Here is a 27,658-nt window from a genome sequence, read left to right as displayed (position 1 = left end):
GGGGAGTGAGGCGGTGAGGCGGAACTAGGTTTGGCGGCGGAGGGATCCGAGGGGCGAAGCGCCGCGGTGGGAGGGGGAGGCAGGGCCAAGATGGCGGCGCCCTGTGGGCCGAGGGAGCCCGGAGTGGTAAACAGCTGAGGGGAGCACAGGGACAGGTGAGTGCGCCGGGCCAGCCCACGGCCCGGGCGACACCGCGGGCAGTCGTGGGGACGGAGAGGAGGAGGCAGAGCACAGGGACGAGTGGGGGAGCAGGGAGAAAGGGCTCGGGGAGGAGAAAGGGAAGGGGCCGGGGGGATGGGGAAGGGAGAGGGGGGATATTCCCCCTCCGTCCACTTTCCTGCCTCACTCCGTCCCTTCTCCTTCCTCCCAGCCAGGCTTGCTCTGGGGCGCTGCCTGGAGGGCTGGGGGGGTTCTTGCCCCCCCCCCCCGGGTCCCCCCACCAGCCCTTTAATTGTGCGCGGTTCGTCGAGAAAAGGCTCAGCATCCTCCGTGCAAACGCTGAGTAAACGCTTGCAAAAGCGATTTTCAGGCTTCCCCTGCGTCGCTGACTCGCTGAGGAGGTTCCCCCGTCCGGGGTTGGGCATTAAATAAAGCAGTTGGTGAAGTCTGTCCCCTCGGTGAGGAAAGGCTTTTCTCATTTCCTTGCTCGTGGGTAGGTAATGTGAAAGTCAGGATGTTGTTTACTTCTACAGTAAAACATTTTGCTTCCTGTTATCACAAAGAACTTGCAGGGCTGCAGTCCTGAAGTTTTCACCCTTTGTTTGCTATGGATGCAGCCTCTGTCATTGTTTTATCAGTTTAGTCAGAGCTTCTCTCCTGGCCGTTCTGTGTTGGTTGTTTTTTCTTTTTAATGAGTTTTTTACAAGGCAATGAGTGAAAGAAAGAACATGCCTTAAAGGAATGTATGATTCAAAACCCATGGAAATGACCCAGAAACTGAGATCAGGTTTCCAAAACTGTTTCCAGACCTGCTGTTTCCAGAGAACCTTCCAGTGGATGCTAATACAGGTTTTCATTCTTTGTGTGGTCTGATCCTGCAGTTTCCTGGCATTAACTCCTGGGGATAGTTGTTAGAAATCTGTCAGAATTGAAGCTGAAAGTGATCTGAAAGTGATCCTGTTAAGTGAAAAAATTCCTCTTCAATTTATATGTGTGAACAGCTAGAAACTGAATCTTGGAAAACGCTGGAAGTTTTAATAATCACTGCAAACACTGGGAATGAATCTCTCTGCTGTTGACTTTGGTAAGCAGCAATCAGATACTCTGCTTATCAGAAACAGCTACACCACGTTTTAAGTTTTAAATAAAATCAGGGGCTTAAAATCCTTTGCTCAGTAAAACAGTTTTTTGCTTTGTGTTTGTTTGTTCATTTGTTCTGGATTTTTTAGCAGCCCAGTCAACCCAATCCTACATTTCCTTTATGGGGAATTGTACAGACTTACCCAGATGAAAATGTAGTCAGAATATCTAATGTGTCATGAGACAGGCTTTAATTAAAATGATTTTATCTCTGGCTATGTTTAATCCTGGCACCTTAACTCTTTGTTACTTGAAAATTTACTTTTATGGTGGCTAAAAAAGTAGCATTTTTAAAGGATTCCCATGTGAGATACACTGGCCAATTGCAGATGTTTTGGTGTTGGAACAAATATTTGTCTTTAGTAGCTATTTGTAGTTTTAAATGGATGCTGGCTCTTGTTTGGAGCTGGACTGCTGGGATGTTGACTTGTACTGATTCCTGAAATTCTTCCAACTGCCAGACACCTACTTGTTAGTCCTGACAGGAGCTGGGGATGTGATTCCCAGTCAGTCTCTGTACGAGCTGAATATGTGCACACGCTCCTGTATTTATTTTACATTTGAAAAAGATACCTTTTCCTTTATTAGGAGGAAATTCTTCCCTGTGAGGGTGGGGAGGCCCTGGCACAGGTTGCCCAGAGAAGCTGTGGCTGCCCCATCCCTGGAAGTGTCCGAGGCCAGGTTGGACGGGGCTTGGAGCAACCTGGGCTGGTGGAAGGTGTCCCTGCCCGTGGCAGGGGGTGGAATAAGATGATCTTTACTATCCCTTCCAACCCAAACCATTCTGGGATTCTCTGATAACAAGCAAATTAAAATAAATCAGTGGTGGAGGCAGGGAAGGGACCAGATTCCGTGGCATGTTGCAGACAGGTGGATATTTAAGAAAGAATGTTACAGCTTAGATCTTGATCTGGTACGTGGCTGCTGTATTTTATTTTCATGTAGTTTAATAAACATAATGAGGACAAGTAATGATGTTTCCTTTGTTAGCATAAGCATTTCTTTGGGTAGCAGTTAGGAGTAAAGAATTGCTGTCATTTTCCTGGGCATTATACACGTTTTGTTTTCACTTTAACAGTTACACATCATTTGCTGCTGTTCTGTGTACTGCTGACTTTAATTCTTGGAGTAGTTAAAATGCCTCAGTGAGTACATCAGATAGTTTGCAGTGATTTCAAGGTTTACTGAATTGCTGCCTAACTCTGTGAATATTTTAAAAGGTTCCTCTTGGGGGCAAAAAGAAAAGTGCTGCAGAGATTTAGGAGTCTCGCTGCTTGTGTTGGTGCCAAGCCTGGAGCTTTCTGTTCACCTGTTTGTGGCTAAAAAAGATTCCTTAGTTGGACTTACTTTCCCTGTGTAATGTTAATTACATTGGTGCAGAAAACCAGGGCTTGTTCTTATTTATTTATTTGCTATTAATATGTGCAGTTGGGTGGAAGGAATGAAATAATTCCCTAATTCCATTTAGTAGCTGGCTGGTTAACAGGGCTCCTGCCAAAGGGTGAGGTGTCAGCCCTGCCGTGTTTGGGCTTTTTTAGACATGGGTTACTTTTAAACAATTTTCCCTCTGACAGAAATTTGATGAGTAGCAATTAGCAATAGTGTATTAGCACAGCAGAGAGTCAAGAAAATCTTAAAAATTGCTGAGGATGATTTTTTTTTCTTTGTTTGGGGTTATTGGACTTTTGTGATCTTCCTGTTCCCACATCAGTTAAGCACCTGTAACAAAGTGAATGTATTTAATATCGAGTTATAACTATAAATAATTACTGAGTTTAGGAACGGGGTCTTGGATCAGATCTTAAAGTAACCAGAAGAATATTTGCTATTAGAAGCCAGGCACCTTCATTCTTTAAAAATGAATAAATAAATTAAATTGATTGTACTGTCAGTTGTAGTGATCAGTTTGAACAGAGGTTTGGAGTTGTTATTCCTGGGTGCTGAGAAAGGGAATAGTCAGCTGCTTGCTTTCCTGGGCCACCAGCGGTTTTTCTCCCTGCTGTCACTTTTCATTCATTGCTTATGTCACTTCTGTGATGGCAGTGTTTACTTTAACTGTGGGGAAAATATAAAATTGAGTGTTGTTAGGAAACCTAAAACAGGCTTTGACTTTGTGTGTTGGATGGGAGGGAGTGAGGCTTGATCCTTTATGAGCAGCATTTCAAAGGTTGGAGTGAAAAGGGCTGCTGTGCTGCCAGCCTGAATTTTTCTTTGGAAACAACAATTGCTGTAAAATCCTTCTGTTCTCGTTGGTGGCTTTTGCCAAAGCAGCACCTGAGCACCTGAGCTGACCTTACCTGCAGTCGAAATCAGGTGGAAAAGTGTAAGTCTGGAGTTTCTGCTCTCATGGTGTTGAAATCCCCCTTTTCTCTTGGAAGGCGGAGGGGGAATAACCACTCACTGTCAGCCCCAAATTTAATTTATGATTAATGAGGAGAGATAAAATGCTGGTGTTGATCCCCCACCCCCAGAAGAGGTGCTTCTGCTGTGTGGATTTGTGTGTTGTTGCAGCAAAGGGTGTTGTGGGAGGAGGGTGTGTTTGTGGTGTGTGTCCCCCTCCTCCCCACCCTCTGAGCAGCATAACTGGCACTACCAGCTGCTTTTTCATTTGGCTTGAGATAAAAATACACTGAACAGAAGAACATCTTCTCTTGACAGAAATACTTACAGAAGTCCTAATCTTTGGGAATACTCTGCTGTTTCTTTCTCTATTTAGCCTTCTGCAATTAATAATTTTGTAGTCCTTGCCTTTGTCTCGAGTTTGTAGCTTAAACTGTTTTGTGTTGTGGTTAAATTAGCTACTGAAAAAAAAACAATTTAAAATTGGTTCTTGGCTTGTTGGCTTCTCCTTTTCTTTCTGTAAGCTGGCTCCAAGGCTGTATTGGTACTTAAAATTAATACTTTTTACTAAAATTTGTCTTTATGAGGGCTCTTGAATATAAGAATGAAAGCTCTTGAATGTAAGAAGTGCTATTGCTGTTATATCTTCCAGTTGCATTTCAAAAGGTATTTAAACAGATTTATTTTACTCTTTATGAACCAAGTGCCAAGGATCTTTCATATAAAACTAACTTAAAAGTTATTGAAGAGTCAGTGAATCAAAACACATGGAAAACTTACAGGCTTTGTTCTAATCCTGTTAGTTCCAAGTATGGCTGCAGGGATGTGGAATTTCTTCTAATGGGGAATGATTGCAATATCTAGGGATGGAAGCATCTTGTAACTATGTATTTGAGCAGAAAGAGGTGGTTGTGATATGATACTGTAAAGATTTAAGGGATATCCTGTTCACCACAGATGTATCAATTCCAGATAAAAATTACTGTGGCATCCAGTGGAGGATGTCGCTGTTTCACAAGGTGGTGGAAGTCCCTTAACCTGCCCTGCCCTTATCTACAAGATTTGAAAATCACATCTCAAATTCCTGGTAGGACTGTGATAAATCATTCTGACACCACAGCCCCTGGGAGCTGAACTTCATCTGCCAGAACACAGCGTTTTCTGACTGGAGTTAAAAGCCTGTTGCCTGTAAAGTAGTTACTCAGCTGTCTTTGCTGAAAAAAGTGGGATGAAATTTAAGGCTGTTGCTGGAATTTCCTGGTTTGTTCATTTGTGTTGGGCACAGCAGAGCCAGTGTGATAGAGTATCTCAGTCTTATTTAGAATTTCACTTTAGAGGAGATCCTGCATTGAAAAACCTATGATTTAATTTTTAAAATTGCAATTATTTGTGTATAGTGGGGTGACAACTTTATACTGGTTTAGTGTAACTTCAACAGATAAAGTTGCACCTATTGAAGTATTTGTGTGTAGTATTGTCTTGGTTTGGAGTGTGGTTTGAAATACTTTTATTAATATTTCAAATATGGGCTTTTGCAGTGGAGACTGCTCCACTTTAAGGTACTCCAGGGCTTGATTGACAAGTTGAAATAAACGGTGCTGGATTTATTGGCACAAGGTCACTCCAGCCATCTGTTTTAGTTGAGGGAGCTTGGGAAATGATCCTTAGTTGAGGGAGCTTGGGAAATGATCCGTTACCTCCGTGTGTTGTTATCAGGACCGAGCTGGGTTATCAGCCCTGCTCTTATCTGATGGCAGCGTTTGTTTCGTGCCAGCACAATGGCACAAATCCTCTTACCTGCTCAACATTTCAGCTGGTGTTTTTCCCCATCTGTCTGCAAGTGTGTTGTTGAACCTGACTTCCAGACCCCATCCAGAGGGTCTCCAAAGGTGTGTTTCTTGATTTCGTGCTGTAGCTTTTCCTCTGGCTGTGTCAGAATGAGCAAAACTTGCTGTCCAGGTTTTTACTGGTGTGACGAAGATATAATATAATAACAGTATTACTCAAGGAAAATAGGAAATAAAAGTATTCTTTTCACTGGTGGGGGGTCAAAGAGAAAATGTTGACAAGGTTTTTTATGGGGTAAAAACACAGAGACCGGTGTTCACGCTGCTTTAATTCTCAAAACAGGTTTTGCTTGCAGCTGGCCTGGGGGTGTGGTCATGCCTCTCTTTTGTTAACAAGACTTTAAACAACTAATTCAAGCTGCTTAGGGAGCTGGTGAATCTATTGCTTCACCATAGCTGAGACTGTGTCCTGATAGAAATGGAGGGATCTGTGTCAGTAAGGCCTTTTTGGTCTCAGAGGTGGTGTTCTCAGAAATAAAGGAGTAGATTCTCTGTAGGGAGCTGCTATTCCATACATCCCTCTGAGTGCAGTCTGAGTGTCTCAGTAGAACTGTCATTGAGTCAATTCAATGTTATAACAGTTACTAGAAACTCAAAAAGCATCTAACTCCTGAAAAGGAGTAACAGAGTGGAAGGCTGGCTCCTCAGGTTGCACGGATGAGTGGCTTCAAACTTTTTGAAAGGATGGTGTCACTCTTTGAGCATTGTTTGCCTTCTAAACAGCAAGTGCTTTGAGGAAGAAGTTGGGAAGTCTGCACAATGCAGAGAAATAAAAAAACAAAGCAGAACCCCAAACCACAGCAAATCCCAGCTCTAATTTTGTGGAATCTATAGTTTGTAAATCCATTCTGGTTTGAGCAAAAAGTAACTTTTCCCCCACTTCAGGTTGCTGGTTTTTTATTGTAAGTCTTGCTTACACCACCAGCCAGTTTTAAGTCTGAAGGTTTAAGGTCTTGCCAGCATCAGGCTTGGAAAAAAATAGCATTTAAATCTGAACACTTCAGTGACCAGGCTGTGCTGGCTGCTTGGACATGAGCTTTTATTTGGACTGTGACCATTGAAAACTGAGGGTGGGGTGTTTTGTGTCCTGAAATGGTGAGTACTGGAACACTACAGCAAGTCAGTCACTACTGAAATGCCTGTAGTGAGAGTGGTGCCATATTATCACCTTTGAATTTGCAATCCATGCCAGATTAAGTAAGCTGATGTCTGGTACCACTGAGAAAAGTGACCTTGGGCAGTTCTGCAACTACAGAGTGATATGTTGCAAATGACAAAGTTTACTGGTGGCCACATTAACTCCTGCTGGCCAGTAACATGGTTAAGTGTCAGTTTTCAAGAAGGCAATATGTCTATAAGTAATTAGAACATTATTTAAAATAGAGCACTGAGCGATGTGGTCCTTGGCTAATGCCTAACAATGTTTTGATTAGAATCTAAAGGCTTAAATTAACTATTCTAGGTTCAGAATAGAGGAGGATTCTTTGTGTGTAAGATTTTACCTATCATAAATACAGCTCTTCAGCAGCTTGTGAAGGGTCACAGTACAAAACTAGGTTGGAGGCAATTGCACAGCTTAACTTGTGGACAGTTCTGGAAAGGGCAACTGTGCAACACCTTTTGGTTTTTCAGACTAAGGGCTGACTTTTCTCATGCAGGAGGGATGAGGTGCATCTGTGTAAAGAACTGAATGCTGTTCTGACTATACACCAAAAAATAAATTGTGCCTTTTCTTGACTCTTCCTGCTTTTTCTTTATTAGTGATCATGAAAGGTGTGTGGCTGACAACACTGCAGACAGAAGCTCAGCTCGTCCACAGAACAGGTGCTGTATAAACCATTGCAGTAAAAAAAAAAGGATTTTGTGTGTAAACTTGGGACGTGTCAGTCTTACCTTCCACGGGGGAAGTGAACAATGTGTGCTGGCTGGAAGTAGGAGGGAAAAGAAACCCTTGCTGATAAAATTAGGTGTGATGTGACACCAGATTCTTTCTGCCACTGGAAAAGGTTCAGCACAGGATTTTTATGGATGAAGAAAAAATGCATTTTGTGGTAGGTAGATAGATGTGACACCTGAATCCCTCTGATGCTGGGACATGGGAAGAAGCCATAAGAAGCCATCTCAAAAGCCTGAAGAGGCTCAGGTTTGTTCCCACTTATTACTGAGGACCTGGCCAGTCATGTTATCTGCACACTGTTGCATTTAATACTCTACACAGTTTCTGCACTGCAGAGTTTTTAGTGTGTCATTCACCAGTCACACACGTGAAAAGAAGGTGTGTTGTGCTGCCCAGCCTGTGGTTTGGTGTGCCCAGGGTGGCCAAGGGCAGCAGCTGCAGTGACCCTGACTGAGTTTCCCAACAGCTGCAGCTTGGCCATGGTTCAAGCCTTAAAGCCCAAATCTGTTGGTGTGAAACAATGCAGAGCCCAGGGCAGCAAATTCCTGATCTGGTCACAGGGTTGGAGAAGGATCTGGAGGTGTGTGTTTTCTCCAGAGTTTAGTTCACTATGCAAAGGACTTGAAAGGTGGTTTGAGGAGGAATTGCTGTAAGAGAGCAGGAATGGAGGAATGGACCTTAGCCTTAGTTTACTAAGCTGGAGAACAAATTAAAAAATATGGTAAGAGAATGCTCTGACAGTCTAGATATGATTGCCAAGGTCTTCTGCAAAACAGATTAATGTCTTTTTGAAAAAGGGGGAGAAAACCCTGCTAATAACTCATTGGTTTTTTGGAAACTCTTCTCTTACAGTTTCTATTGCAGGTGTGCAAACTCAAGCAATCCTTTCAGTGTGAAATGGGCAATATTGCAGAAAAGAAATAGGAGAGATGGGAGATTTAAGATGGAAAAGGAAAAGTTCATTCATCTGGTTTTTTTTCTTCTCTCCTAGTCTGGTAGAGAGACACCAATGAGGAACTTCCTGAAATTTTGACCTCCACATTCATGTCAGTACGTGCATCATGGCACAGCAGGGAAATGTTGGTGAGCTCCTCTCAATGCTGGATTCTCCAATTCTGGGTGTCCTGGAAGATATAACAGCTGCATTCAAAGATAATCTCGTTTGTGGTATGTATGCTTTTATGTAATTCCAGGAAGGGTTTTGCTTTTACACCAGTAAAGGTAGAATAATGTGGTTCTTTTTATCAAACCCTGTCTTTGCAAATGCAGCTTGAAAGAAACTCCTTGATACTTGGGTTTGAAATTGCTTTAAGGATTTAAGCTTCTCTTCAGTTCATTTTGCTTAATGGCATGGCTTCTGGAAGGTCTGTTATGTAATTGTTAAAATACTATTAGAGGATGACTGGCTTTTCCTGGGGCACAGCCTCAAGTGGGAGCTGATGAAACTTTCTTTGTCAAGTGTATCTAGAAAGAATTAGGTGGCATCCACATTATGAGAACGAGTGGGATTTTGTTAATTCAAAAAAATAAACAAAACAAAGCAAAACAAAACAGACCCAGACTTTCTGAAAAGTGATTGCTGCTGCTAAGGCATCACTTGTGCTGACAGAGCCTTTTCAGAGCTTGAGAGCTCTGCCAGTGTCCTTGTCCCTGAACTTGCTCTCCTTTATCTGCTGAAGGGAGAGAACATAAAGTTACTCCTGAACTCTTTACCTGTGCTGGGTAAGATACCCTTGCAGTTCAGCTGCCTGTAGGTTTTTCAGGTTAGACAGTAATTGTTAGTTATTAAAATAAATGGTTGCTTTCCCTGAGCCAAATGCAATTGCTCGAGTGGTTTGGAACCAGGAAATGTAGTCGAGAGGTCTCATTTTCCCAAAGGTCTGGTAAACACCAAGTCCTGCTTCACGTTATAAGTTGTGTAATAGTTGTTTAAAAGTTCTGCAATGTCCCTGTAGCTTAGTTTTTGGTGTATTGAGAGGTTTTTCCCTCCCTTTTTCCCCCAAACTGACAGACCGTGGGCCTATGCTTGTCAACAACCTGGTGGACTATTACTTGGAAACCAATTCTCAGCAGGCACTGCATATCCTGTCCACGCTGCAAGAGCCTCATGACAAGGTAAAAACAAATCTATAATGTTATGGCAGATTTTAGCCTGGCACTGAGCAGCCTTTAAATAGCACCTCTTAGAACTCTGGGGTTCTGGGCTGGTGTAGAATTACCTTGCTGTAGAGATGTAGTATCTCTGTAGTAAGAGTAGTTAAGCTTTAAAAAAAGTTCAAAGGTCTCCGTTTCTTGAGTTGCTTAAACTGACCCAATTAAGCAAAGAACCTCTATAAAGGAAAGTTTTCTGAGGACTGATGTTGTCTCTTTGTAATGCTTCTGCTGCTTGGTCAGTCCTGGATGTGTTGACCTAAAACAAATATGGATATTTTGAGAGCAAGTAAGGATTTTTAAATAGGTTGGGAATGACACAACAGATTGGCTGCTGACCAGATTAGTTTTTCATTATTTACTTATAAACATTTCCAAGTGCAGTGACTTCTGGACTGACTAGTTTGCATTTGTCTACCAGCACTCTTACATTATTGCTGGGTTTTATTTCCTCTTGGATCCTGTGTCTTTGTAAAATGCCCATAGTTTCCATCACTGGCAAAGGCAAACTGCTGAATATAGATTGGTGAAAAAGAACATATAGCAATTAAATATAAATACCTTTCCTTTTTCAACCACTCTCTGCAAAACCCTTTATCAGCATCTACTGGACAAAATTAATGATTATATGGGCAAAGCTGCTACTCGTTTACCCACTCTCTCTCTGCTGGGACATGTGATAAGACGACAACCATCTTGGAAACATAAACTTTCTCAAGCACCTCTCCTACTTTCATTACTTAAATGTCTCAAGGTAAGAACTCTCAGTGTTGTCCATAAAACACCTGATGTAAACATACATACTTGCAATGCAAGGCATTTGATTTGTGTTTTGGTGTCACTTAAGCCACGGTGGAATTAATGTGAGCTAAATACCTTGTGCCGGTCCTTTTATTGCTGACAATCGTGTTTCTAAAACCCACTGTCACTGTGTATCTGTGAGTTAGGAAATTTTATTAAAACTTTTCAAAAGTAAGTTAAAGAGGGCCCCTGGTGAAGTTGATGGGTGTCTTGAATGTGAACTTAATGAGAAATACAGTAACTTCCCATTGGTGCATTCTGAATTTGTGCATGTAAGGTAGTGTACTCTACTTGCAGCTTAGGTGAGCCATGCAATAGCTCATTCCATAGTGAAATTACCTTGGAATTAGCAGACTTTTCCTTCTTAGCTACAGACATGCTGGATTACAAGGACATAGCTGTTTCCCCATGCTTTGTGGGGTTTTTTTTTCCCATCTGCAAATTTATCAGTTATAACATTTTACAGTGCTGCAACAGTGAATAAAGAATGGAAAATGCTTTGAGACCTAGAATGCATAGTCAGTAATGGAATTTAATGTGATAGTGAAGAATTCACATTAAAATCACATTTAAGTGCATGATGTAGCCAAGTGCCAGTGCTCTTCAAAACAAAACCACTGATTTGTAACTGCCAAAGGAGCAGCTACAAGTGCTGTGACTGGAACTCCTGATGAGTTCTGTTACCCTTTGCAGTGGGATTGAGAGAGGAGTGAAGTGAGTCAGAAAGCTGGTAGGAGTAGAACAGAGATGTGGAAGTGCTTGGGATGTGTACAGAGGGATTGGGACGGACAGGAAATGTGCTGTAATAGTTTATGTGTGACTGAGGTAGACATACAGAGGAAGAAAAATCCCTGACACTGAATATGTCCCATCAGCCCTGGTGGCTCCTGGGAGATGCCAGAGCAGCTGGTGATATCTCCTGGGAGATACCAGATCCAAGAGCAGCTCAGCTTACCTCTGTTCTGTACCCCCTGTGCTGCCAAAGCACAGGAACTACCAAGGAAAATATGCTTTAAACTGGGGAAGCAAGTGGAGACTCCAGTGGGAAATAGTTTGAACATTTTCTGTGTCCTATCCTAAAATCTGGTTCCCTGATACTGTTCCATGGAGCCAAAGGCTTTCACTGACACATCCCTTTCTCACAGTCCAAGCCAAGGCGTTGTAGCATCGTTGGATTATTGCTGGGTGAAATATCTGGCAGGCAGAGCCATCAGCCAGGTTAAGAGGAAAGCTTTTGACCCCTGTGTTGGTAACTGGCCAACACCCTTGAACACCCTGATCAGATGTGCAGTTCCTGAGGCTCTGAGTGCTGTGTGTTCTCAGCTCTGGAAAGGAAGGAAGGCGACACATAAGATGCTTCACATACCAGTAATTTGTTTTTTTCTACTCGGTTGTGGAACTGTGGTGATGTTCCCTTTTGAACTAAGTCAAGTCTTTATGCAGGAAAGCAGCAGAGTAGGAACAGCAATCCAAAATCCTGGAGTTGTTCCGGATAAAAAAAAAAAGCGCAGTAATCTTGGATCATTAAGCTGTGGTAGGGTTCAGAGGGACTGTTTCAACAGAGAACTTTTTCCATGATGATGACTCAGCGTTCACTTCATCCTTGGAAAAAATGAAGTTCAACACTTTTAACTAATGCAGGTTTTTTCCCTTCTTGCAGACTGACACAGATGTAGTAGTACTCACCACAGGTGTCCTAGTGCTAATAACCATGTTGCCAATGATTCCTCAGTCTGGCAAACAGTACCTTCATGATTTCTTTGGTATCTTTGGGCGTCTCTCAGCCTGGTGCTTGCAGAATCCAGGTGAGATTTCAACTTTGTTGCATGCAGTTGTGGTTTAGCAGAGTCCCTGTGACTTGTATGCAGTTCTTTTGTGAGGCTCTTAATGGTCTGAGGTTATTTAAACACAGAAAATGATGTGTTAAGCCCACAAGCTGTTCTGTTCTTCAGTAGCACCTGGGAGTTCTTTGCTCAAAATTCAGAAGTCTCTTAGATTCTTCCATGTGGTGCTGTTACTACATGAAGTTTCATTGAACAAAAATGCTACCCTGATGACAGTGAAAAGCAGAGATTGATCTTACTGGATAGAGAAGGGAAAATGCTACCATTTGAGGCAGATATTTGGGAATTTGAGGTTCCCAGATTAAATGGGGAGGGGAAAGAATCAGCATATGTAAGAGTTTATTTTAACGTGCAGCTAAATATGAAAGTGTTGGTAAAACTGGTCTCTTCTCATTTACAGCCTTGGCTCTGCTGAATTTGTTGAGAGGGGTCTGATATCTAACACTGGCAGTATCTGTGTGTGTGTCTCATGGCTGAATGAACAAATGCTGTGTTAAGCACATAGAGATGCTATTTAGAGAGCAATTCTGCATTGCAAGTAGGATTGGAACTTTAAGATGGATAGTAAGATTCAAGTCTGTACTGATTGCTTTTTGTGGATACAAGCTTTTGGTTTTTACCTTTGAGGTAAAACAAACCTTAGTTTTCCTTTTTAAATCGTTCTTACCAACTCTGGCTCGCTGTCTAGAGGGGTTTTGGGTTTTAACTTGAATAAAAATGTGTGCTTTGAGAATGACAGGACACTTGTAATTAATGGTCCATTTTTGTGTTTGCTGTGAGCTGATGAATGAGTGTTGCCTGTTTTCTGAGAAGACTTCACAGTTTCACTAGGGACTGTTTGTACCTCAGAAGACTTGTCCCAGCTAACGTTTCAAATTTAAAAGTTCTTTTGTTTGCATTCTTAGGAGTTTTGTTCTTTCCTCCAATGTGATGAAAAAGATTTAACTGCTTTTTCCAGGTCATGTGGCAGAGATTTATCTTGTCCATCTTCATGCCAGTGTTTATGCTCTCTTCCATCGTCTCTATGGAATGTATCCTTGCAATTTTGTCTCCTTTCTGCGTTCTCACTACAGTATGAAGGAAAACTTGGAGACCTTTGAAGAAGTAGTCAAGGTAAAATGCTGCTCATGTGTGCATATCTGACACATAAGTATATAAAGGCAGGTATTTGCCAATTGAATACCAGAAATTTGCCAGTTTAGCTGAGGGCTGCTAAACTAAACAGATTAAAAATTGGACTGAAAGCTCAGTTGGGAGCAAGATGATCTCTTGAAGCCAGGATGTGAATTAGCTTTATCTGTTAAATGCAACATTCTGAATTACTGGGATCAGTGGTTTTCTCACCAGTTTTGTGCAGGTCAGTGCTGTGCTGATAACACATCCCTCTTCTTGCTCTTCTCCCCCAGCCAATGATGGAACATGTGCGAATTCATCCAGAGTTGGTGACTGGATCCAAGGACCATGAACTGGACCCACGAAGGTATATATATATATATATATGTATATGTTCACTCTGCTCATAGGAAAGGCTCTAAATGAGGAGCTTTCAGTGAGGTTATTGCAGGTGTGCAGCAAAACCTTTTCTGTGTCAGCAGCAGTGTGTGCCCTGGGTGTTTTGCCACCCAGATTCAGAGGCACACCAGGTAAACACGTAGACTTTCTTCATCCCAGCTTACAGCTGGATAAACAAGCAAAAGCTGTTGTGAAAGGCCATTAACAGCAGTGTTGGGGTTCTAAATTCATTTTGTGTCTGGGATGGAATCTGTCTTCTACTAAACAATTGACTTTGTCTTGTTTTTGTGACTTAATGATCAAACATCCTCATAAAGTTCTAAGAGTTTGCTTATAATGAATAAAGTGAATCTACCAGGACACGCTTCATTGGCTTAAGGTTTGGGTCATACTCCTTTTGGTTTGTTGAAGTATTTGGGATTTAAGTGTTTAAAATGGCTTCAGTGTGTCTTGTTTTGGTACCTAGATATTGGTTCATTTAACAGATCAGTTCTTTTAACAGGTATGTCTTAACATTATCAGCTGTATTAGATTTCTTTAGCAATAGGCTCATTTGCCTGCAGCAGCACCACTTGCTGCTTTTCTCTTGTCTCCACAGGCCCAGCCACTGAAGAGGAGAATTTGACTCTTGTTGCTGCACTGTAGTGCTCTTGCCCTGCTTTTCAGAGCCACTAGGAAATCACTCCTAACTGGGAACCCATTGAATGTCACAATGCTCAGTTTGGCAGGGGGGAGGGTGGCACCACTAAGGAGCACAAAATTGGCACAAAACTACCAGTGGAAGCCTTCTGATTTGGTATCTTGGACATAGAATATCTTACTTTCAAAACCAACTCAGCCTTTAATAGACAGCCTTCTGGGCTTTCTGTTCTTTACAGTGAACTTCCATCCCCTGACAATATTGGGTGGATCTAATCTGGCTGATTGATTTAGTGAGAAATAGTTTTCAGGATGAAGGAGGTAGTAATATGATATAAAATCCTAAAAAACGTTCCCCAAACTTGGGAGGAAAATCACAGATCTGAAACTGGCATTGCAGACGGTGTTTGCTTAAATAATATAAGATTCCCTCGCTGCTGGCATGTCTAAATTTTGACTACCAACATCTGAGTCTAGTTGAGCTGATTTCTACAGCTGCTGAAGCTCAGGATCAACCAAGTCTTCGTATGCTGTTCCTCCTTTCCAGAGTGCTCCATGGCAGACCTTTGTGGATCTCTGTGTCCAGGCTGTTTGTCTCCTCTTTGAGACCCCCTCTTACAAGTCATCTGGTTGCAATTTCTGTGTGGTGCCTTGTTCCAGTTTGGCTGGGAGCATGCAAAGCTGTCTGGAACAAATGAGCCATCCTACAAGCCAATTCCTCCTATGTCCAGGAACTCTTTGCTTTTAATAATCATTGACTAACTTACTCTTTTGGATCCAAAAACTGTCTGCAGGTGGAAAAGACTAGAAACTCATGATGTTGTGATAGAATGTGCCAAAATCTCCCTGGACCCTGCAGAAGCCTCGTATGAAGATGGTTATTACTCTGTGTCTCGGAAACTCTGCACAAGCTTAAAACATCATCAAACTGACCCCAGTGCCAGCTCTTACATTGACATACAGAGCAGCTATGGTAAGACCTGTCTGATGGCTAATCAATACTCAATTGCTGGAGGAAAACTGGCCCTAGAGCAAAAAAAAAAAATCTTACTGATTTATCCCACACAGTCTGATTCTGAGGCACCAGAAAAAAACCCATCATTTAAAAAAAGACATATATAGATACATGTGTTGTACATATTCACAAAGTTGCTTTTCTTCTATCTCTTCCTCCCCTGCCTTCTCCATCCCAAAAAAACCAAACCACCCTAAAAAATAAAGCTGTTGTATGCAATATGTTCAATAGATACTTCTTTAAGCTGGAAGAAAAGTCTCTTGTTTGCTACCTACAAATGTCTGTTTTGAATGGATTTGAAATGCTTTGGTTAAAAGCCTTTAAGTCCTAGCCAGAAAAACCATGGAGTTGTATTTGATGTGTTGGATACTTTTAAATTTTAATTCATTATTTTTTTTAAAACTTTCAGGGACTTCTACCCCGTACTCCACTCCTCGGCTAACACTATCACAAATGCCAGGGCAGCTACCTCAGATCCTGAGCCCACAGTCCTCGAGGCTGTCAACTGAGCCACAGCAGGTAAAGCAGAAGATGAAGCACAGCAACCTTTCATGCTTTGCACTTCCATAGTTTCTCGTGACAGCCTTAAAAATTCACGTTTCTGACAAGTGCTGTGAATTCTTCAGTGCTTTGTGTACGTTTCGGATTTAATCCCCACCTGATTTCCTGTGTGAGAGCCTGGATCTGGGTGCTTCCCATGTTCCTTTTCTGAGCTCTGATGTGTGTTTTGTTGCTGTGGCACAGGTCACCATCTGGAGCCCTTCTGCAGTGTGTGGTATGACCACCCCACCCACCTCCCCTGGAGTTGTCACATCAGAGTCATCCCAGTCTGCATCACAACCTTACAGCAAAGCTTTTGGCACCTCTGGTACGTGCTGAATTTTGGAATTTAGGCTTTCAAGGTTTATCATAATGGAAATTCTGACTTTAAATTTTACTGTCAGCTTCTTAAATGGGAATGATGCCACACCATGCCATTTGATAGGCTTGAGTCGTGCCTTCTGGGAACTCAGTACCTCCTCATTTAGAGCAGTGCTGGTGCAAACACTGAGAGGGGAAATGCAAGAATTCAGTGCCAAAGTCTGAAGCAGCCTCTTGGAAACTGTGCACTTTCATATTGATAAACAGTTGAAAGAGATTTAAGTAAATGGTTGAGATAGTGTTTAAACATACAATTCTTCACATGAAATAAATCAGCTGAAAGGAGGAAGGGGGAGCCTGCTGAGAAAACTTGTGCTCCTTTTCAGCAGGGGGGAAAGGAACACCTTTGGGAACACCAGCCACATCTCCTCCTCCACCCTGCACTTCAGATGACTTTGTGCATGTTTCACTCCCTTCAGCTGCTGCCACGCCTCCTAAAAAGGTATTACAAAATTCTTCTGCCAAACTAATCTGGTTTTTTTTCATTGACTTGCCTTATATGCAGTGACCATAACTGAGAAAGAAAAAATCAGAGTGACTGGTTCATAAAAAATGCTGCATTTCGTTGCAAAAAACTCATTTTCTTCTAAGTTTAGACAACTATTGCCACTTCCAGTTGCACAGTTTTCAGACTTCTTACATGGGTTTGCTGTTTAAGCCATCTGTTTGCAGTAAAGTTCTTTCTGTGAAACTGTCCAAGAGGTTTATTTCCAGCAATACCTAATGCAAGTAATGTATTTTGGGTTTGTTTTGTTTTTCAGGAGGACAAACCAGATCCTGGGAGGCCTTTACTGTACCGACAGCAAAATGTCATAAACAGCGATAAATCATTGGGTAAACTCCATTTTCCTCTCCCCATTACTTGTTGTAAACAAATCTGGGTTTTATTGACACATGTTCCAATTCCCAAACACTTTTCCACAGGTTTTTATCTTTTTTTTCCCCCCTGAGTTCTTTGTAGTTCCAGGATCCTGCCTTAACTGTGATTCAACTTAAAACCTTGTGATGCTTTTGATTTCATTTTAACCATTCACCTTCAGAAAAGTAGCTTGCAGATTTTTTTTTTACCTGGCTCTCATGCATTCTTATGCATGTTTAAATATACAGATCTACACTGAAGGCTGGAAAAGGATATTTATTTTTTTATAAAAGCTGATTCTTTGAGGATGAATTTTTTTAATTAGAAGCAGCAAGTTGTATATGAAGTCTTACTTCAGTGAAGTCAGTTTTATGTCTGGATCAAACTGTAAGGATAGATATGATGTTCCCTTTTAAAGGCTTTTGGAAAACCTTTGTTTCTTATCTACAATTGTATTGCTGTACTTGAACCTTTTGTTAAAGTCCTGTGGAATATTGAAATCAGCAGTGGATGGTTAAGGAACTCAACTTTTAATAGGTAAATCTAGATTCCATTTTCCATTCTCTGTCATCTACATCTGTGACAGCCGTAGGAAGGGATTTTAGCACTGTCTTTGAGACTTCTGTGCTGTGAATCTTTACTGCCTTCAAAGTGGAGATGACAGTGAAGTTTAAAGCTGGTTTTCCTTGGTGTAGTCCTGTAGGAATGCTGGAATCTGAATTTTCTGAATTCCAGGTTAAGAACAGGCAAAGTTTTTCCCTGGGCTCCTGTTCTGTGACTGAGCTGAGTGTGAGGTTTCTGTCCTGGGTGCTCTGGGGTGTATCCCCCTGGCAGCTCTCTCTGGGTTTTGATAGTAGCCACATGTTGGCAAGTTTGTATTACATCAGATGGCTAAACTTCCTTTATTCAGGCAAGTGCTGTGTCCTTGTGGAGCCAGAGCAGAAGCTGGAGGGAGGTTAATGTGAAGGTGGAAGTACAGCCACACTGCACATGAGCCACCTTTTTTATTCTAGTTATTTAATGGGTTAAATTGCAAACAGTACATCCTTACAGAGGTTGTGCAATAGCAAATGTTAAGCTTACAAGATTACATTTTGGGATCAGGGCTGACCTGTGACTGATCAACCTGGTTTCCACATGGAATGGAACAACAGTCAGGTAACTTCCTCCTTTGAGGAAGCATCTGAAGGAGGGACAAGCTTATTCCAAGGATGTTGCAGCAGTAAAAGACTTGTGTTTTGTGCTGTGCTAAGGCTGGAGGAAACAGCACCTGAAAAACTAACTTTTTGGTTTTCCTTTCCTTTTTTTCAGACATACCCAGTAGTAAAAGTTCAGTAACCTTAAGTGATCTCGCAGAGTTTTTGGGTGGTTTGTCGTTCGAAGACAGTGCTGAAAAGGACAGAGAGGAAGGTAATGCCTGTCACCCTTACCTACATCTGGGCTAAGGGAATGTCTGTAATGCTGAAATACAAGGTGCATAATGGTGCTCCCCCCTCTCCTCAGATGCAATATCTAAAGAGATCTCGGAGATCACGACCGATGCTGAACACATGGTGCCTAGAGGAGGGTTTGACTCCCCTTTTTACCGCACAAATGAAAGTCTGTCAGGCTCTCAGAAGAAAACCCACTCAGCCGTCTCCAGTGTGCAGGGACACAGCCAGACCTCTGAGCCTTTAACATCCCTGGACAAGCCTGGGCCTGAGAATGCACGGGAAACACCCAAACAAACGTTTACTCCCATAGACAAGCCCTGTGGAGGCTCTGGGGAAAGCCCTGCTGGGAACAGGGAAGGAACCTCTGGGGAGACGAGTATCCTCACTCCCAGCCCGTGCAAAGTACCAGCACAAAGAAGGGTGGTGTTTGGGAGTGGGCAGCCTCCCCTCTATGAGCACCTCTTCGAGGTTGCATTACCAAAGACTGCCTACCTCTTTGTTGGCAAGAAGACTGAGGAGCTGCTAAAGAAAGCCAAGGGAACCCAGGAGGATGACTGTATGTCCTCGACTTCTCCCGTGGAAGTGCTGGACAGACTGATTCAGCAAGGAGCAGATGCACACACTAAGGAGCTGAACAAGTAGGTGACTGAAAATATTACTTCGCAAACTTTCTCGTTACTCCTTTTTGTAGTGGCTTAATTTTAATAGCTGTACCTGAAAAGGAGCTGCACAATTCCCCCATATTCTTTTTATAACCAACTGACCTTAATTGTACTTTTACTAGGCTGTAAGCTCTTTTGAGGTGCACATTATATTTTAAAGTGACTCGCAGAGTGTTTTTTATATTTAAACTTAATGCTGCATTTTCATTTTTCAGACTGTCTCTGCCAAGCAAATCTGCTGACTGGACTCACTTTGGAGGTGAGGAAATTTCTCATGTGTTTTGGCAATCTGTTTCTCTATTATTAGACTTGCTTAAACAATGACCTGCATACCTTTTTTTGTGTTTTTTATAACTAATGCTGCAAAAGCTGGTGCCCTCCATTAAGTCATGGTTTATCTGCTTAGCAGATAGACAGCTGTGTTCCAGTGAGATGAGCTGCTATTTTTCATCTTGGAAAAGTGTAAACTGCCCTCCCCACAATTCTAGACACTTCTGCTTTTGACCATTTCAGACCTGCTGAGCTTCAGAGTGGTGCTGATCATCCAACACATCCTTCCACCTCCTCGCTACTAGTTGAATCTAAAACTGATGATTGTTTTTCTTGCTGCTTCACTTGTGTGGTTGTCATAGTTTTGTGCTCTTAGGCTTCTGTGGTGATGGTGAGCTTGGCTTTTTTTCCTTAATAAGAGGAGGAATCCATTTGAAACACACAGACGTGTCGCTTTGGGAGAAATGTTTACAATTTGAAGTTTGCGTCAGAGGTCAGATAGAGCAGATGGATTTTTAAATCTAATTTTTTACTTCAGAAAACACTTCCCGTGCGTGGAACAGGCACAGTGCAGTTCAATAAGCTCTTCTGTGTCCCCATCCAGGTTCTCCCCCTTCAGATGAGATTCACACCCTGCGGAACCAGCTGCTTTTGCTGCACAACCAGCTGCTGTACGAGCGCTTCAAGAGGCAGCAGCACGCCCTGCGGAACCGCCGGCTCCTGAGGAAAGTCATCAAAGCTACAGCTCTGGAGGAGCACAACGCTGCCATGGTGAGCAGGGACCCAGCTCTAGCACTGAGGGAGACACACTGGTGCTTCACCAGTGTTAATTGGTCTGGCCAATTAAAAAAGAAGCCTCATTTCTCACCTTTTTGAAGTCAGTGTTTGTGGAATGACTCGTGCGCTGTCATTAAAGGCAGTGGTTTCTAATTGACTTCAGGCAGCTGAATCAGTGGGTGCCTTCATACTTGACCCCTGCCAGCATTTGCCTATGGATAATGTTAAAGGCTTCCCTGTTAGTGGAGCAGTTGTTCAATGCCTGGCTAGACACCTTATTGCATATTTAAAGAAGTATGGTCCCCGGTTGAGGAATAATAGCAAAAACTGAAAACTGCAGTGTTCTTTTCCTGTTCACTGTGATAGAATCTGAAGTTTTAAGTGCACTGAAGGATGTCTCATTACAGATTTAGGTGTATTTCATTCTGTATTTTCATACTATAGCTAATTCCATCAACAGTTTCACCTTCTGGTGATTCACTACAAGAGCCAAAAGTAGACTTCGGAATAGATTTTGGAAGATGAACTGTTGTTTCAGCTGTGAAGCCCAAGTCCCTGCTGAAAGCATGAGAGGCAGTGGAAAAATATGTTACTGCTCCTTGTACCTTTGGATGTGGCTGTGAGTTTTCAGCCTGTCCACTCTTATCACCATTTCATCTCCTTTTCAGCCAAAACCAAACCCCAAAAGCCTTAAGAACATGCTCTATATAAAGTGTTCCATGTGTGGAAAAGTGTTTGCCTGCCCTGCTGGTAATGGACAGCTTTGCTGGGCTGGTGCTTTAGGACAGGTGTTCTAACTCATAAGCAGGTGCCTTGTCTGATGCTTCATGTGGGATTCTTAACAGAAAGATCAGCTGAAACTACAGGAAAAGGAAATCCAGGCCTTGAAACTGAGTCTGCAGAAAGAACAGGCAAGGTACCACCAGTTTCAGGAGGAACATGATAATATAGTGGCTCAGCTTCACAGCCAGATCAGACAGCTGCAGCACGACCGGGAGGAATTCTACAACCAGAGCCAGGAATTGCAGGTATGAAGCATGAACAAAATTGTTGTCTACTTACTGGTTTTAAAAATAACCTTCTTAATAACAAGGCATGACATATCTGAGAGAATGCTGTACGTTTCTGTTAGAGATATTGTCTTAATTCACAGTAAGGCAGTGCACAACTGGAAGTGCTTTTACAGTTGTTTTGTCCTGTCTTTAGTTTGGAAATAGGAAAAGGCAGTGTCTTGCTGGTTTGGGGGCTTTCACAAGGGCTCAGTATAACTTGATTTCCAGTGCTGGGGGTTACAGCTTTCCAGCCCTGTGCCCTTGCTGTCCTTGGTGAAGTTTCAGAACCCTGAGTAATTTTTTTGTCACTTGAACAGACCAAGTTGGAGGACTGCAGGAATATGATAGCAGATCTGAGGTTAGAACTGAAGAAGGCCAACAACAAGGTGTGTCACACTGAATTGCTGCTTAGCCAAGTTTCTCAAAAGGTAAGAAGAGTCAGTGTTCCCAGGGGCCCTTTGTGTCTTTCTGTTTACTTTTTGCCTGATAATTTTCATCAGGTGCTTTTTCTTTCTTGTTCTGAAAGAAACCTGTGCTTAGTTCTTTAGAGTCTGATATTAATTGCACAAAAAGAACACAGAAAAATGTATTTTGGTGAAGAAACTCTAAACTCAGTTCAAGGGCTTCGGAGTCTTCTCATTTTGGCTGCTTTTTCCACAGCAGGAATTTGCAGATTGAGCATTATGAACTTGAATTAAATCTTGACATCTTGGAGATCTTATGTCAGAAGCTGAATGGAAATTAGAAGTTCTCTATGAAAAAACTAATTTAACACTATTTAGGATGCATTTGATTCTGGTCTTTGTGTCCCTCCTTTGTAAAAATCCCCTGTGAACACAGTGCCTGTCAGCTGTGGCTCTCCTGCTGAACCATCCATCCCAGTGTTGGATCCTGTTCCCTTTCTCCTTCCAGCTTTCCAACAGCGAGTCAGTGCAACAGCAGATGGAGTTCTTGAACAGGCAGCTGCTGGTTCTTGGGGAGGTCAACGAGCTGTACCTGGAGCAGCTGCAGCACAAGCACACAGACACTACAAAGGTACTGCAGAGCTGCAGGGGAGGGCTTTTGGGGAGGCTTCACTTGAGGGCATCACCCAGCATCTCCCAGCCTTGGGTTCAGAAGGAAATGCCTCATAACTTAACAGATAACTTGGTTCTGAAATTCATTTTCATGGATTTGATTTTGTGTTTGGTCTGTTCAGATATCTGTGTGCACTGTAGGTTTAAGGAATATTTTCAGTGCCCCTTCTGAAAGCTAAAAAGGGGTGGTTGGGGTACACCTGAAATCAGTTTTAGCTACTTGATATAAATTCTTAGCAATTTTTTTTTTTCCAAAGGCCAAGACTTTACTGTGCTTGTAACGTAATTGACAGCAGATGGTTGGTAAAGTAATGTAGTGCAATAGTGCCAGAATTTGGAGAAAGATCTTAACCAGGATTTTACTGGTTTTCATGAGGTGCTGCTTTAAAACAAACATCTTAGTCTTCTCACTTAGTCATTTTCCTATTAAAAGTTAGTAGTAGCTTCACTAAAACTTCTGTGGTTCATATGGTTTTACTTCCTGACTTCAAAGAAACCTTTTTTTAATTAGAAGCAAGTAAATTACACAACAATATAACTGTTTCTGCGTGAGAGAAAGTAATTAAAGAAGGTGAATAATAAACCAAAAAAAGGCTTTTACTGCTGTTTAATGAACGTCATGTTGCAAAAAATGGATTTAAAATGGAGTTTGTCTGTTCTAATCCAGTGCAGAACTGGCAAGTTTGCTTTGATGAAAAGTGCTTTTCATAAGGAACATTAGTGTGCTAATAAATTCCAGTGATGTGTAGTTATTTTAATAGTGTACATCCTCAGCACAGCCAGTTTTCTATATCTGTTTTTAGAAGTGCTGCTTTTATTCTATCCTCCTTTAAAATGTGCCTATTTATAACATCAGAAACATGTCTGAACATCAGTAAAAATAACACACTATCAAATTATGCTTTAACATTGTGTTGTTTGCTTCGAGGAGGTTGAAATGTTGCACGCTGCCTTTCGGAAAGAACTGGAGAAAGCAAAGTCATGTGTTCAACAGCAAAGCCAAAGGCTTGATGCTTCCCAGAAAAGGATAGCTGAACTGGAATCTCAGCTTGCAAAAAAGGACCACCTCTTCCTGGAGCAAAAAAAATACCTGGAAGATGTCAAAATCCAAGCAAGGTAGGGGCTTCCTATGTAACATTTTAGCTGTGCTTTCTCATATGTGTTATCACAGTTGAGGTAGAATCTGGAGACACTGGACATTTTGGTTTCTTTTTCTGTTCAGAGGTCAGCTGCAAGCAGTAGAAAGTAGATACAAGGCCCAGAAAAGAATCACACAGGCATTTGAGCTGGAGATCTTGGATCTGTTTGGCCGTCTGGAGAAGAGCAGCCTACTGAAAAAACTTGAAGATGATAAAACAGAAGCAGCTGAAGCAGCAGAAGAAAGGTAAGTGTGGTTATGTAAAATAGGCAGGACTCATGAATGTTGGTATCCTTGTGGGATTCCTAGCACTTGGATGCATCACCCCAAAATATTTGTGTTGCTCCACCTTTCTGAGGATTGAATATGTTTTTTCAGGACTCTGCCCAGGTTACAGGGAGTCCTTGACAACACTGGAAGTGCTGATGAAGTACTTCTCAGATAGCTGAACTGTTACTCAAATTTGAGAGAAACCTCACTTTAATCTACAAATTGTTAGGCTGTTGTGCAGTGTTTGTTTTACATCTGTCTGCCTAAAGCATCTGGGCAGAGCTGTACTTCCTTTCAGATTGTGCCTTTTTTCCTACACCAAATTCTGCCACAGCATCAGGGTCATCCCTTGCACTGCCAGCTTGTGATGATCACTGTGCTTGGGTTAGGTAAAGGAAAGATCTCCAGTCCAAGGAAGATGTACAGATCTCTTCCTTTGCTGTAACAGATCAGGATCCAATTGCATTCTGCTGTGGGATTATTGTTTTGGACTTAAAGCATTGGGTGTTGCAAAGCTGAGTGTGTGACATTTCTGGTTACCCTGTGTCACTCCTGCTTTGCCACACAACTATGAAAAGAAACCTGTTGAAGTACATACTCAGTAGCAGAAATGGAAGGTAATCAAAGTAAGCTGCCTTGGCCAGCGTTTCCCTCTCCCTTGTTTAATTGTTATGATTTCCTTGACGCTGTATCCTCTCTCTCTCCCAAACAGGGTGGACTGTGGTAATGAAGATACAGTGGCAGGAAACAGTGAAGAAACCATTGGTAGAAATGGAGAGACCAAACCTCCCAGCACTCGAGGCAGCAGTAGCAGTAAGGGTGGCAGCAGCAGCGAGCTCTCCACCCCAGAGAAACCCCAGAACCAGAGGCTGAGCAGTCGCTGGGAGACATCCGTGTTGCTGGAGCCCTCGTCCACTGTCCCTCTGACTGTAGGTTCACTCCCCAGCTCCAAGAGCTTCCTTGGAATGAAGGCACGAGAATTATTTCGCAACAAGAGCGAGAGCCAGTGTGATGAGGAGGGTGTGACCATCAACAGGCTGTCTGATGCTCTAAAGACTGAACTATGTAAAGATCCAAGCATGGAGTCGAAGGCCCCTCCGAGCCCCGATAACCTCAGCCTCTCGCCCAAGCTCCAGGAAAGCAGTGTTGGACAGCTTCATATCATGGACTACAATGAAACTCATCATGACCACAGTTAAAGAGGAAGATAGTCAATCAGTGTTATTTTCATATTCTTGGCATAGAACAGGAGGCGTGAGTGCAAGTTTAACTAAAAGCTTTTATGTTTCTTTGGTCTGAGCAGTGGCTCATGCAGCGGAGCAGGATCGATGGCCAGGAACGGAAGGAGGCTGCTGAACGAATGCAAAGTGGATTTTTGGGTCTGGAATTGAAATGCCCAGCCTAACTCTTGCTTCTTTCTCCAATTCAGTCCTTAGCAGCGTGTACTAATTTGAAGGGACAACTGGTAGCATTTGCAAGTATTTTTGCCCTTTCTCCCTGTCCCCAGTTGAGTGGCTGCGTTTATGAACTTGAGTGCAATATGAGGCCAAATTAACATTTGTGAGTCTACTCTGAATGCTTTGTATTTCCTTGCAAGCTTCCAATTTAGAGCAGTTGGTTGTGCTGCCTGTCCAGGTGACTTCGGTTCCTTTCATCCTGGAAAGAAGCAGCACTAGAATTTCCAGTGCATTCATCCAAGGGTCTCTATTTTGCCTGTCCATTGTCCCACATCCCTCAGTCTTCATTAAGTTGGAGTCTGATTGAATACCCAAATGTTTAAAGATACTGTACCTCTGCAAAATGATTCATTCACCCTAATTCATGATCACTGTTTATATTGTCCTTAACATTTCCTGGAAAGTTACATTTGAACAGACAAAAAGGAACTGGAGCTTGTAATGCAGAAGAGACCGTAAATGCTGAAGACTTGTTAAAACACTAGCTTCTGATCTTCTTGGTATTTTAAGTGTTTGCCTGACAGACTGTTACTGACCTCAGACTGGTTTGTATGGGAAAGCAATTGGGGTGGGAGAAGAGGGAAAAGGAAGCTTTACTGAAGTAGGGAGAGCGTGCAGAACCTGGATGTAGAATTGCAAGCTTATGAAGATCTGCAGAGGAGGATTTGTTTCTCTAATCAGGGAAATGTGCTGCCTGATCCTCCTTCACAGTTCTGCTCTTTGTTCCTGGTCTGAGCAAGACCACTGTGTGTTGAGTCCAAGGAATTGGCTTCGTTCTTCCTGGGAATGCGTTCAGAATATGGTTTCCTTCGAGTGCTCTTCTGCTCAGGCTGCAGCACATTTTTCAGCTCAGCAATGTCAGTTTGGCTCTAGGTCTCTGCCCTTCACCCTCATCCTGCTTCCTCAGAAGGCAAGGCTGAGGAGGAATCCTGTTCAAACTGGGAATCAGAATCCTGGTGTGAAGCCTTTCGATGTTAATCAAGTCAGTGATGAGCCTTCTGTGAAGGAGGATTTTGGGATCAGGGCTTGTCAGTGGTCAGACTCAATCTCCTTCGTGACAGAGCAGAGCCTGCTGTTAGGAAGGCAGAGTGCTTGTTCTGAATGTTGGATGTGTCTGGGGCCGGGTGTGCTCGGACACATCAGGCTTCACCGTCACCCTCACACGTGGCCTCTCCTCTGAAACAGTCTGTGGGTGGCAGCTGCTGTTCAGGAATTGCCTCACATAGAAATCAAGTCCAAGAACACTTGCATTTGTAGTTCAAATCCCTTCTTAACCCTGATAGGAACGAGGCTGTCAAAGCAGCTGGCACTGTGCTGGCTTGCTCCTGACAGGACTTTCCCCCCCGTTTTCCGCTTCTTCCGTAACACCCAGGGTCTAAATACATTTCTGCCTGTCTTAAATTATTTTTCCGTGTCCTTTGGGTTGGTCAGTCGGAGCCCTGAGAGTAGAGGTTGAACTTCAGTGGTTGTGTCCAAGCTTGACTCTGCATGGAATAGAGAGTAGAGAGTTGGTTGTAAGTGACAGACTGGTTTTGTCGACATGTCTTTAGCCTTTCTCAGACTTAGTGGTAGCAAACGTGGTAGCGTGTGTTTCGGGAAGATTTGGAGGTTTCCTGCCCCTTTCCCCACCGGATCCCAGCCCCAGGAGGGAACGGTTTGCACATTGCCCTGATGGGCTGGGATGCTGGACAAGCTCATTCCCCATCCTGCCCTGCCCAGCCCGGGGGTGTATCCGGCGTTCCGAGGAGAGGTGGGTTTTGTGTCGGTTACAAAAACGCCCTGGCAGTGACTCAAGCTCGTTGATAAGGTGACTTTATTCTTCTTTTAAACAGGATTTTAGCACCAGGATAGTAATGGAAACCACTTTCGGTTTGTTTATGGACCACAAAGATTATGGAGGAACAAAATTTTGCAATTATTTCTTTTTTTTTTTTTTTTTGTAAGTCTAAAAATCGTGGATCTGCTGTATGTAGTTAACTTGCAGTTTGTTTGAAGGGGTCCCATCAGTGAAGTGGAAACAGATTTTTTTAACTGACTGCTTTTAGTTAAATCTAAAATTGCTGTCTTTGTCAAGTTAATCTGTTCCCTGCCTCGCTCTTTGTAAGCATGTTAAACAATCCACATTAAATGCCATAAATATGAAAAACGAGGAAATGGTACAATCGTAAGCTAAAGAGAACTTAAACCAAAAGGAGGTTTTGCTGTCCTTATTAGAATGTTCTAAAATGTCAAGGCAGTTGCTTGTGTTTAACTGTGAACAAATAAAATGTATTGTTTTGCACTACTCTGCGTTAAATTCCCTGCAAGCCGACCTTTCTGGGACCAAAAACATGCAGAAACAAGTTCAGTGGCCAGACATCTTCCCAGTTGTGACAGTCCAGAGCAGGTCAGTGCTGCT

The 27,658-nt window shown here is 42.6% G+C and overlaps 1 protein-coding gene across 5 annotated transcripts; it reads left to right on the top strand.

The window, feature by feature from the left end:
* TSC1 (tuberous sclerosis 1) lies at positions 1-27,544 on the top strand. 5 transcript variants are annotated; one of them, XM_017810003.1, is made up of 23 exons: positions 1-155; positions 7,248-7,310; positions 8,375-8,550; positions 9,395-9,498; positions 10,136-10,288; positions 11,996-12,140; positions 13,138-13,292; positions 13,586-13,659; positions 15,125-15,303; positions 15,755-15,864; positions 16,090-16,213; positions 16,596-16,708; positions 17,028-17,100; positions 18,437-18,535; positions 18,629-19,196; positions 19,436-19,479; positions 20,095-20,261; positions 21,113-21,295; positions 21,637-21,747; positions 22,232-22,354; positions 23,324-23,511; positions 23,618-23,779; positions 24,516-27,544. In XM_017810003.1, exons 3-23 carry the CDS (start codon positions 8,445-8,447, stop codon positions 25,000-25,002), a joined length of 3,468 nt encoding a protein of 1,155 aa, XP_017665492.1. In that variant the 5' UTR covers positions 1-155; positions 7,248-7,310; positions 8,375-8,444; the 3' UTR covers positions 25,003-27,544. The 5 variants fall into 5 exon arrangements, with proteins under 5 accessions (XP_017665492.1, XP_017665493.1, XP_017665490.1 ...); XM_017810004.1 differs by having other exon boundaries at positions 2-155; positions 16,593-16,708; positions 23,327-23,511; XM_017810001.1 differs by having other exon boundaries at positions 2-155; positions 16,593-16,708.
* Positions 27,545-27,658: the final 114 nt, after the last annotated feature.

The sequence above is a fragment of the Lepidothrix coronata genome, unplaced genomic scaffold (assembly GCF_001604755.1).
Source record: "Lepidothrix coronata isolate B3197 unplaced genomic scaffold, Lepidothrix_coronata-1.0 Scaffold28, whole genome shotgun sequence".
Taxonomy (NCBI): domain Eukaryota; kingdom Metazoa; phylum Chordata; class Aves; order Passeriformes; family Pipridae; genus Lepidothrix; species Lepidothrix coronata.
The sequence above is the reverse complement of the archived record's forward strand: the minus strand, read 5'-3'. Positions and strand labels throughout refer to the sequence as shown.

Excerpts from the sequence above, each read along its gene's own strand:
- TSC1 (XM_017810002.1), top strand. The coding sequence starts at position 8,445 with ATGGCACAGCAGGGAAATGTTGGTGAGCTCCTCTCAATGCTGGATTCT. Across the intron at positions 10,289-11,995 it reads CATTACTTAAATGTCTCAAG|ACTGACACAGATGTAGTAGT; the intron begins GTAAGAACTCTC and ends CCCTTCTTGCAG. Across the intron at positions 12,141-13,137 it reads CTGGTGCTTGCAGAATCCAG|GTCATGTGGCAGAGATTTAT; the intron begins GTGAGATTTCAA and ends TGCTTTTTCCAG.